We start from the raw sequence: 12,459 nt of genomic DNA on the forward strand, positions 1-12,459 counted from the left end.
CCAAAGTAAACTGAGCGGGTGGGAAGAAGAGGCAGGAAAGCGAAAATCGCAGGGAAAGGAGAAGTGAAAGCCGGGAGGGGGGCGGCGGCGGGGCTGCCTGGAAGTCCCGTGATTGGAGCACCAACCCCCTCCCCCACCCACAGGAAAAGGGGGTCGCTTCCCCCTCCCTCCCTCCCTCCCCGCCCCAACGGAAGGGGGGAGAGGAGAGTCGGGTGTCCGTCCGCGAGGAGGCATCGGGAAGGTTCTCCTGAGTGGAGGGTCCGACTTGCCGACCTCCGGGGACCCCTTTGCCCGCTCCGCTCTTGAGAGCCGCCTGCCGGGTTGGGAAGGTGAGTCCGCGCAGAGGGAGGGGGGAGAAGAGGAGGAGGAAGAAGAGAGTTAGCCCAATCCTCCCCCCCCCCCGCACACACACACTCTGGCTGCTTGCGATTGAAAAGCTGTGTGTGTGTGTGTGTGTGTTGGACTAGTTGACCTCCGAGGGTCCCTTCCCACTCTCTTCTGATTCTCTCCCCTCCCAGGCTAAAGAAATCCCCTGGAATCCCCCCCCCAAGAATGACCTACCAGTTAATTCCGGACACAGCCTGGGTGCAACTAATGGTATGTGTATGTGTGTGTGTGGGTTTAAATTCTGAAGTGCCCCCCTCAAAGAATGAGGGTCACCCTCCCCCTTTCTCCCTTGCTTGACCCCCCCCCTGCCTTCCCTCTCCCCCTCCCTCCCTCTCCCTCCTTGGCTCTCTTCCAATCGTCTCAACCCCCCCCCCCATTCATTGGGGTGGGAGGGTCATTTTCTGGGGGGGGCAAGGCTTCTTGGGGGGGTGGTCAAGACCCCCCATTCTGACCCGTCTTTCCTTTCTGCCCTTTCCAGGCCGCCGCCAATGAGGACATCACACCCGGTAAGCAAGGAGGCCCCGCATGACTTTTGAGGAGGGGGCGGGGGTAGTCTTACAGGGGTCATCGGCATGCTTGGAGAGCCGGGGGACTGAGTCTTCACTGGCAGACCAAGGAGGCGGAGCTGAGACTTGGCCCATACCCAGTCCCTAACTCTCCCTCCCTCCCTCCCCAAACCTCCCAGGCCACCTTCCCCTTCAGGGGCTAGCCTGCTTTGCTCCCTGAACAGACGGCGTCAGAGTTGCGGGCTCTCTAAAGATGAGCTGATTCGCCACGTGGCCTGTTCTGTGCTCTCTTGACCTCGCGACGTGCCAATGGCACCCTGAGCAAGTTGCGGCCTTCGGGAAATACAGGTGGCCGCCGCTCCAAAAATCCACAACATGCCGTGCTGAGAAATGAAGGCCATGAGCAACCCCCCCCCCCCAGTAATTTTTACCGGAATCATGCCGGTGGTGCATGCCTGGAGCGAGACTCCGTGCTCTATTTCTACCTCTATTTCTACCACCGGAATGTTGTTCCTGGCATTCCGGCGCGTGGCCCATCCCTGCTTCCGCGTGACAGACGTCTCCCGGTTCCTATTTTTCTAATGTCGTCTTCCAAATTTGCAGGGGGAGACAACGAACTTCGGCTGATCCTCGTTGGAAAACCCGGCAGTGGGAAGAGCACGATGGGCAACACTCTCCTTGGCCGGGAGGAGTTTGAGACCCTCATGGGACCCAAGGCCGCCACCCCACCACGGTGCAAAAAAGGGAAGGGGACCCTGCAGGGGAGGAATATCTCCGTGGTTGACATGTCCGGCATGTTTGAGTCCCACGACTACAATGAGATGGTACGACGAGAGATCCAGAATTGTGTGGAACTCTCCCGGCCCGGCCCCCATGCCCTGATTCTGGTGAGCCAGGCAGGACGCTTCACCGCCGAAGATGCCACTGCCGCAAAGTGCGTCCGGGATATCTTTGGGCCTGGGTCTGCCCGGCACACAATCGTCCTGTTCACCTGCATGGAGGATTTAGCTGGGACTCCCCTGCCGGAGTACATTCGGATGTCCAAGGACAGGAATCTGCAGGAAGTCCTCTGGCGGTGCAGCGACTGCTTCTGCGGCTTTGACAACCAGGCTGAGGGCGCCGAGCGTGAGGGGCAGGTCTTGGCGCTCATGGAGGCGGTGCGGAGGACTGTTTCAGCAAACAAGGGCAAATGGTACACCAACCAGCTGTACAAACAGCAGGACTTACAAGACGAGCACGTTGCGGAGTTCCTGGCCGAGAAGAAATGGAACCGAGAAAGGGCGGAACGGCGATCCTGGTGCTCGGTTGAAGTGGTGAAACTGGTCGTGTGGTGTGGCTTGTTCGTGGCCGCGGGGATCATTCTCATGAACCACTACATGTGAGGGGACATCTCCTTCGTAACCGTCGGGTTTGGTCCCGCGACCGGACATGACAGATACAGCCGTTGACGGAGAGTTCGGACTGCAGAAACAACGTGTGCAACCTGCCTGCCTTCTGTTGAGGACCTGCCGTATTTTGGAGACTATAAGACGCCACTTTCCCCCCACTAATAATAATAATAATTAATAATAATAATTTATTAGATTTGTATGCCACCCCCTCTCTGAAGACTCCAGGTGGAGGTCCAAACCTCGGTCTCCGGCGCTGAGTCCTCGCCAGCCTCCCGACACTCTGACTTTGGATCCTGGCTGTATTTCACTTTCTCAACTTGGCCTCCCCACGTTTCTCCAAAAAGAAGACCTGATCTTCAATTTTTTGGGGGTGGGGGGATGCTCCAAATTAAGCACCAGGACTTATTTTCAGGGAAACACAATATGGTGAGGCCACGGGAAAGCTGAGTCAGTGGATCGGGCCAGGCAGCCGCAGAAGTCTCGTCTTAGCACAGTGGCCCCATGGATGGAAGCCCAGGCTTGTGGCGGAAGACGGGCAATTCTGACCTGCAGCACGGACGGCCAGCAAACATGAGCGAAATGGAGAGGAGCCTCCTACAGATGCCTGCCCCACACCGAATAGAAGATAGAATAGAAGACAGAACAGAAAATGTTATTGTATTGCTTCTTCCCCACCTTTTACAGCCCTGTTTACTCCCAGGAGATTCCGAGAGAGGCCCCACAGAGGCTTCTTCCCCGCCTTTTCTGGCCCTGTTTCCTCCCAGGAGATTCCGAGACAGGCCCCACGGAGGCTTCTTCCCTAGAAAGGTTCATAAGTAGAGGCGTTCTTAGGTGGAGGCACCACTGTCCAGGAGCATGCTAATACAAGATTGAATCCAATCAGAGGTCCGTTTCCAGGAGAGGGAACCGAAATGGCCAGCAATGATAGGTTGCCGCTTGCCAATCAAATGGACTTACAGAATGTCAAATCTGGCATTGAACTGGGGCCTTAACCTCGAAGGCTGCTTTTTGGTGAATTCAAGTGAAGCCACGAAATTGTCATCTAGTCCAAGGGGAGGCCACGTGGGCTCTTCTGTGTGCCTTGGGGACTTCAACTCCCAGAATGCCTGAGCCAATCCGTGCCAGCTGAGGGATTCTGGGAGTTGAAGTCCACCTGTCCTAGAAGAGCCCACTTGGCCTCCAGCTGGTGTAGGGTGACTCCGAATCCTCCTAGTTATGGCTGGGTCTTTCTTTCTTTCCTTCTTTCTTTCTTTCTTCCCTTCCTCTTTCTTTCTTTTCTTTTTCCTTTCCTTTTCTTCCTTCCTCTTTATTTCTTTCCTCCCTCCCTCCCTTGTTCTTTTTTCTGTCTTCCTTCTTTCCTTCCTTCCTACCATCCTCCTTCCTTCCTTCCTTCCTCTTCCTTCCTCCATCCATCCATCCCTTCCTTTTTTCCTGTCTTCTTTCTTTCCTCACTTTTTCCTTCCTTCCTTTTTTCTTTCATCTTTCTTTCTTTTTTTCTGTCTTCTTTCTTTCCTTCCTTCCTAGCATTCTCCTTTCTTCCTGCCTTCTTATCTCTTTCTTTCTTTTCTTTTTTCCTTTCCTTTCCTTTTTTTTCTTTCTTTTTCTGTCTTCTTTCCTTCCTACCTACCATTCTCCTTCCTTCCTTCTTTCTTTTTTTCGGGGGGTGTATAATTGTTATATTTCTTTTTCTTTCAACATACAATAAAACAACCTGAGCCATAGAAAACACAGAATCAATGCTTAAAATAATAATTAATAATATTTCTTAGATATGTTAAACATTCTGCAAGAGAGAAAAGCGCTAATCCTACTTTCCATCTGCCCCTTTTATCCTCTTCTTTGCTAAGTTAATTCAAATTCACCACACGTGAGATATATTTCATCTACAAATAACAATATTATAAAATCCAGTCCCTTATACATTATTCCCTTTTTTGATTTATAATAAAACATCAACATCTGAACCTCTTAACTCAATATCTAATTTAATCCTTTCATCTCTGGCCAATGCTGCCACCAGTCTTTCTTTCTTTCTTTCTTCCTTCCTTTCCTCCCTCCCTTTCTTTTTTCTTTTCTTTTTTCCTCTTTCTTTCCTTTCTTCATAAAATCCTCCTTCCTTCTTTTCTTCCTTCCTTCCTTCCTTTCTCTTTCTTTCTCCTTCCTTCCTCTCTCTCTCTTTCTTCATTTCTCTCTTTTCTTTTTTCCTTTCCTTTCTTCCTCTTTCTTTCCTTCCTTCCTACCATCCTCCTTTCTTTCTTCTTTCCCTCTTCCTTCCTCTTTCTTCCTTTCTTTCTCCTTCCTTCCTCTCCTTCCTTCCTGTTTCTTTCTTTTTTCTGTCTTCTTTCCTTCCTTCCTACCATCCTGCTTCCTTCCTTCCTCTTTCTTTCTTTCTTTCTTCTGGTCTCCTTCCTTCCTCTCTCTTTCCTTCCTTCCTCTTTCTTTCTTCTGTCTTCTTCCTTCCTTCCTTCTTTACCAGCCAAGCCTTTTCTCTGAAGAGCTTTCCCTTCCCCTGAGGAACCTTCTAGGACAAAGAGTGAAACCTCTTCAAGGAGAAAAAAACAAAGCCCAGTAGCATTTTTGGGGGTGCGGTGGGGAAAACACGACCGAGACAAAGCAGCCCAGGAACACCGAGGGCATCGACTCTGACCCAGGCGGGTTGGAACGGCACCTGCCCATCTGGGGTGAAGGCGCCCCTGGGTCATAGGATGGCAGAAGGCCATCCCTGCGTGTGTCTCTTGTCTTCCTCCAACATGTCTTCTGTGTAGTCGGGGTCAGCTCTGTTCTCGCGGATGAGGGCATCCACCGTATTCCCTGGATTGGACTGCAGTGTACACCCTTAAATTGTTTATGACTATATTATTATTATTATTATTATTATCACTATTATTATTACTATTATTATTATTACTATTATTATTATTATTATTATTATTATTATTATTATTATTATTTAGATTTGTATGCCACCCATGTCCAGAAGACTCCAGATTATTATATCCAGTTATAATATATATAACTGAGTATGACAAATAATAATAATAACGACAACAACAACAATCATAATATCAATCACATATTCAGCTGCTGCAAAAAGATCGTGCAGAGTGACTACAAGCATAGACACAGTATTGTGGCACGGATGATCTACTGGAATCTACTGCATCTACCTTTGTAGCAGGCAGCCTTATAGTCTTGAAATAATTTTATTTCCTGTACCGGTCAATAATTTATCTAATATGCTTGGTGTCAAATCTATCCCATGCTCTTTTGCATCTGCTTTGTATCTAAATTGTATCTGCACACTTGATTGTTATATTTTGGTTGCCTAGTTATTATTTTATTATTATTATTTATTAGATTGGCATGCTGCCCCTCTCCGAAGCCATGGAGATGGGCGGGAAGTTCTTCCCTGCTTTTAATTTTTCCTGTTCCATCTAGGATATTTATTTATAGAATTAATATACCCCTCAGCTATTATGGTTTATGTATGGTTTGTTTGGGTTGTATGATGGTTTTTTTATTATAAGGGTTTTTTAAATTGCTTGGATTTCTACATTGTATATTGTTCATTGCGAGCTGCTCAGAATCCTCAGAGAGGGGTGGCATACAAATCTAATTAATAATAATAATAATAATAATAATGTTGTTATTATTATATTATTGTAATTGTAATTATTATTATTAATAATAATAATAATAATAACAACAATAATAGCAACAACGATAATGATAATGATAATAATATATTTACTTATTTACTTGTTTGTCAAGTAGGTATTGGAGGTATACAAAGATATGATACTAGTAAGAGAAACATTAGGACCGGGGCTGTAAATCTCGGTACTATAATATAATGTTTTCTTTATATTTCTGTCCATATTGTAACAATAATAATAATAATAATTATTATTATTATTATTATTTATTAGTTGGTATGCCGTCCCTCTCCGAAGACTCGTAATTGTAATTATTGCATCTCTTAATAGGTGTTTTCTAAAATACCATTGGGATTTTCCCTTTGCTCCACAGAAAAAAGTGCCAAATATATATTACTGAGTATGACAAATTAAAAAAATAAAAATAAAAATAAAATTCAACACCATCGTACTGGACATTCTCTTAACCAAACTCAATCAGCTAGTGGGACCTGAACACACTTGTAAGTGGATCACAAGCTTCCTAACAGACAGGAAGCAGCAGGTGAAGCTAGGAAAAATCACATCAGATACATGTACAATTAGCAAAGGGGTCCCTTCGAGGCTGTGTAGTCTGACCCCTTCTCTTCTCTCTATACATTAATGACTGCATCTCAAACAATCCATCTGTTAATCTACTGAAGTTTGCAGACGATACAAAAGTGATCAGACTCATTTGAGACAATGATGATTCCGCATACGGACAGGAGGTTGAACAACTATCCTTGTGGTGCGACTGGAACAACCTAGAACCAAACACACTCAGAACCGTAGAAATGATGGTAGACTTTAGGAGGAACCCTCCCATCCTTCCACCTCTCACAATGCTAGGCAACACAGTATCAACAGTAGAGACCTTCAAATGTCTAGGTTCTGTTGTATCTCAAATGGACCTAAAATGGTCACCTAACATCAAAAGTGTCATCAAAAAAGCACAACAAAGGATGTTCTTTCTGCACCAGCTCAGGAAGCTCAAACTCCGGGACTGCCTTCTGCCGCACGAATCCCAGCGACCAGTTAGATCCCACAGAGTTGGCCTTCTCTGGGTCCCGTCAATTAAACAATGTCATCTGGCAGGACCCAGAGGAAGATCCTTCTCTGTGGCAGCCCCGACCCTCTGGAACCAGCTCCCCCCAGAGATCAGAATTGCCCCCACCCTCCTCACCTTTTGTAAGCTTCTGAAAACCCACCTCTGTCGTCAGGCATGGGGGAATTGAGATATTCCTTCTCCCCAAGCCTATACAATTTATGTATGGTATGTTTGTGTGTATGTTTGGTTTTTTAATAAGGGTTTTTTAACTATTTGAAATATTAGATTTGTTATATGCTGTTTTGATTATTGTTGTTAGCCGCCCTGAGTTTACGGAGAGGGGAAGCATACAAATCTAATAAATAAATAAATAAATAAATAAATAAACTGCCCAAGGATCTGCTGATCCAGTTCTACAGAGGAATCCTTGAGTCTGTCATCTGCACCTCCATTACTGTATGTTTCGGTTCTGCAACCCAAAAGGACCGACACAGACTTCAGAGGAGAATCAGAACTGCAGAAGAAACAATTGCTGCCAATCTGCCTTCCATTGAGGACCGAGTCAAAAAGAGGGCTGTGAAAATATTTACTGACCCCTCACATCCTGGACACAAACTGTTCCAACTCCGACCCTCAAAACGTCGCTGCAGAGCACCGCACACCAAGACATGAGGGCAGTTTTTTCCAGAACGCCATCACTCTGCTAAACTAAGAATTCCCTCATCACTATTTATTACTATTTACTACTATAGCGCTACTATTTCTACTAGTTATTTCTCATCATTCCTATCATCCTTTTCCTCCCACTTAGGACTGTATGAGTGTAACTTGTTGCTTGTATCCTAAGATTTTTATTGATATTGATTGTTTCTTCATTGCTTATTTGACCCCTACAACAACCATGAAGTGTTGGACCTCCTGATTCTGGACAAATGCATCTTTTCTTTTATGGACACTGAGAGCATCTGCTCCAAAGACAAATTCCTCGTGTGTCCCATCACACCTGGCCAAGATCTATTCACATTGGGATTTTCCCCATGCTCCACAGAAAAGAGTGCCAAATATATATTACTATGACAAATAAAAATAATAAAAATAAAATTATTATTATTATTATTATTATTAAATTTATTAATTACACCCCTCACAACAAGAAAAATACAAACCATCTAGAAATCTAAATCTAAAAAAATACCATCCTGTTTTGGGATAGTCTAACCATGGGGGGGGGGGAGTGCAAGTATATTAATATCAATATTTTAAAATTGACTCATTATCCTCTTGTCTGTTAGAATGAGAAGGGCATAATGAGTCCACTTTAAAATAAAATATTTCATAACAATCAACCGAAGAGAAATTATAAGACAGTTCAGTTCATGGGTCAAACAATATGCAATAACTGCATATAAAATTTGATATGCAGCATTTCAACAGCCAGGAGAGAAATAAGATTTTTCTCTCTCCCTTTTTATAAAATGGAAAGTCTAAAAACTTTTGTCTTTGTTTCATTTTGGGTCTTTTTTCCTGTTTTTGTCCTTTCTGGTTGACTTCTTGACTTCTTTGCTCGTCGTTGCTTCGGTTATTATGATGATAGACATAATATAATCTATTATATAATATATATTGTCAGCTATTCTTGTCAAAATAGATTTACATTTTTTTAAAAAAATAATAATAGTACTGCATATCCATATTTTTGGAGAGGACCATCAAGACCTCTTCAACTTCAGGGTACGGAGCAGGAACCCCTCCCCCTTCTTTTCTCTCCCTTCCCCCCAGGAACAGGGGTCAGAAATTGGCTCCGGTCTCCCACTCTGGGAGGGGGGAAAGGCTGGACTAGAGGACCTCTAGGGTCCCCTCCAACTCCGCTCCCCTGTCCCCAGTGGAAAGTTGGTAGGCATCCCCCCCCTTCCATTCCACGTCGAACAATATCCACTTCTTCTATCTACCTACCTATCCATCCGTTTCTCTCTCTTCATACATCCATCTACCTCTCTATCATATGCCTGCCTGCCTGCCTATCTGCCTATCTATCTATCTATCTATCTATCTATCTATCTATCTATCTATCTATCTATCTACCTACCTACCTAGCTATCCATCCGTTTCTTTTTTTTAAAAAAAAAATCTCTATTAAATTTTCCTATGTCATTCCAATCACACATTATTTTGGATTACAGATTATACATGATCTCTATTAACATTCTGACAATAAATTTTGACCAGTTTCATTTCATTATATACATTGTATTTCATATTTTTAAATTCTAAAATCTATTACGTTCAGTAATTTTACATGGTAACTGTAGGTCGTTTCAATTGTGCTGTTGTTTCATATTGTATTGCTTTTATATTCTCTTTTGAACCCATTCATGCCATTTTTGCCATGTTCTTTTTGATTCTATGTCTTTATTTCCCTTAATTGAGTTCGTGAGTTCGTCCATCTCCACACAGGCATATATCTTATCCGTTTCTATCTCGCTATCTGTTCCTCTACCCATCCATCCCTTTCTATATCTATCTATCTATCTATCCATCTATCCATCCATCTATCCATCCATCCATCTACTTCGCTATCGTCTGTCTGTCTGTCTTTCTCTCTATCTACCTACCTACCTACCTACCTACATCTATCTAGACTAGTCCAAGAAAGAAACCCTCCACCGTCGCCCAGGATTAGATTCCGCCACACACGCGTCTTCCCTTCCAACCCTCTTCCTGTGTCTCCGTGGGGGCCAGTTTGGAAGGCGCGCCCCTCCCCCTCCGTCCCACCTTGAACAAACACCCGCGTGTTGCCAAACGGCGGGAAAGGGAAAGGAAAGCGAAAGTGGCCTGCGACCTGTCTGCCTGGATACCACGTGATTGCAAGAAAGAGAGACCCGCCCGCCCGCAGGAAAAGGGAGGGGGTGCTGCCCACCCAGGCTGTTTCCCCCCCCCACTCCAGGCTTCCTCCCAGCGGACGGTGGTGGGTGGGAGGGGAAGAGAAGGGGAGGGCGGGTTTCGATCCTGTGCCCTGAAATTTTATGAAAACGTTCACACGAGGCGTTTGGACCAAGAGAGCAGAAAACCAAAAACGGTTTGCAGAGCGGGCACTCTTCATAAGAGAAAAGACACTTGTACAGAAGCTAAAGAGCAGGTTCTATACTATTACACAGAATTCCTTGCCTAAATATGGTCTACATCCTCTTTCCTTTCTCCTAAAGATGAATAGTTGGGCAAGGTTGCAAACCCTTCCTGCCCCTCCCCCTCCCTCTTGCATGTAAGCGGGAGCCCTTCCCCCCCTGCCTGGGGTGGAGAGCGGGGAGGGGGGCCAAGCTGGGGAGGGGAGACCGAGGAGGATGGAGCTCCGCAGGGAAGAGAACGCAGAACAGGCTGCAATTCGGAACAGAACAGAGAAGGATGCAGAACAGAATGCAATTCTTAATAGAATAGAACTTGGAATCGATTTCAGTTTTCCCCAAAATTAACCAATTACTAATAGTTGTTGTTGCTGCTGCTGCTGTTAGGAATAGAATAGAATTCAGAATAGAATTTGGAATAGGAATAGAAATGGAATAGAATAAGTAAAGTAGAAAAGAATGAGTAGAATAGAATGAGTTCGGAGATTAGAATATATAGTATAGAGTAGAGTAGAATAGAATGAGTAGATTAGAATGAGTAAAGTGTAGAGCAGGGGTCCCCAAACTTTTTACACAAGGGGCCAGTTCACTGTTCCTCGGACTGTTGGAGGGCTGGACTATAACAAAACCCTATGAATAAATCCCTATGCACTCTGCACATATTTTAAAGTAAAAAACAAAATGGGAACATGCTATTTGGAGGGGGGAAGAAGTTTGAAATTCATATATGTTTATGTTTTGTTTTTAATTTTCTTTTGTTAACATCTGATTGGCTATACAAGGTTTTCTTGGCTTATAGAAAAATGTATAAAGAAAGAAGGAAGCACTTTGGCATAATGGTTAATAAGTTAGAAATATAATTGGTGCTGTACCTTTTGAAGGGACGTTAAGTAGGGAATTTAATTAAAAGAAAATGAATGTAATTGGATGAGGAAATTAGACAAAAAACTTTTGCAACTTTTTTGATGATTGATATTAGTGACTAACAAATACCGCATTTTATTCATGGAAAATCAGATGGTACACTGTGTTGTTTGAATGTATGTTAAAAGAAAAAAAATTCCCCCCCAAACAGTCCTTCCTTCCTTCCTCTGTCCCTCCATTCCTTCCTTCCTTCCTTCCTCTCCACTTCTCTTTCCCTCCCTCTCTTTTCCTTTTCTTTCTCTCTCTCTCTCTTTTCCCTCTCTCACAAAAACCTGTGCCCTGCCATGCGACTCGGGGGTGGGGGGGAGGGAGAAGCTCCGCAGTGAACGCCCAAATTATCAATATGTATTTAAAGTATGCTTAACGTTCAACAAAGCCAATGTCTAAAAAATATGAGAGAATTCTTGAAAAATGAGAGAAAATAAGAAGGTGGTTTTTTATGAGGGTGTTTTTTTAATCCCCACAAAATATCCTGTGAGAAAGCTTTTTCAATTTAACACATAGCTGAGACCCATGTAATGTGATGATCACTTATTGTTTCAAAGAACAATTCCAATATTAAAAAGTCTAAGCGGGCAGGATGAAGTAACTTGAGGGGGTGCGTCTCTGTCTCTCTCTCTCTCTGCTGAAATAATGAGCCTCCCTGCAAGTCAACTTACGGGAACGGTGGAGAGGAGGCGAGGCAACACTTCTGGTGTAGGCACAAGTCTTCTGCTCTTGTTTCCTGGGGGATTTTTTTGCTTCCTGCTTCTTCCCGGTGGTGGGAAGAATATCAGCAGGAGGGGGTGGTGCGTGGTCCCCGGACAGAGCCGGAGAAGCCGGGCGGGGCTCAGAGCCCATGGGACCTTCTCCAGGCCCACACCAGATCAGCTGTCGGGCAGGAGAAACGGTGCCGGCTCTACCGCACAGGGTTTGAAAAACCTGCATGGAGTTTGTTTTTTGCCTGCGTGGCCACACGACCACCCAGGCTAGAGAGAACAGTGGGCAGGAGCACAGGATGCGGGTGCCTCCTGTGCCTCTGCTCCCGTTACTCACCCACGGGCCAGATAAAGGGCCTCGGGGCTGCATGCGGCCCGTGGGCCGTAGTTTGGGGACCGCTGGTGTAGAGTATAGAGTACAGTAGAGTAGCATGGAATAGAATTCAGAATAGAATAAGATTCAAAATACAGTAGAATAGAATTCAGAATAGAATTTGGAGTTGGGATAGAAATAGAACAGAATAAGTAAATTAGAGTAGAAAAGAATGAATAGGATAGAATGAGTTCAGAGAATAGAATAAGTAGAGTACAATAGAATGAATAGAATGGAATGAGTAAAGTATATAGAGTATAGAGTATATAGTACATTAGAGTAGAATAGAATAAGTAGAGTAGTATAGAATGAGTAAATTATAGAGTAGAATAGAAA

General features: G+C 44.5%; 1 protein-coding gene across 1 annotated transcript in view; it reads left to right on the forward strand.

Moving 5' to 3' along the window:
* Positions 1-2,275, forward strand: part of LOC139153199 (uncharacterized) — a 37,912-nt gene extending 35,637 nt beyond the window's left edge. The window contains exons 13-16 of the mRNA XM_070726834.1: positions 308-329; positions 519-597; positions 866-893; positions 1,497-2,275. Coding sequence (XP_070582935.1) covers positions 308-329; positions 519-597; positions 866-893; positions 1,497-2,275 — 908 coding nt within the window. The remainder of the gene's footprint in view (positions 1-307; positions 330-518; positions 598-865; positions 894-1,496) is intronic.
* The last annotated feature ends 10,184 nt before the right edge of the window (positions 2,276-12,459 follow it).

The sequence above is a fragment of the Erythrolamprus reginae genome, chromosome Z, assembly GCF_031021105.1.
Source record: "Erythrolamprus reginae isolate rEryReg1 chromosome Z, rEryReg1.hap1, whole genome shotgun sequence".
Classification (NCBI taxonomy): Eukaryota; Metazoa; Chordata; class Lepidosauria; order Squamata; family Dipsadidae; genus Erythrolamprus; species Erythrolamprus reginae.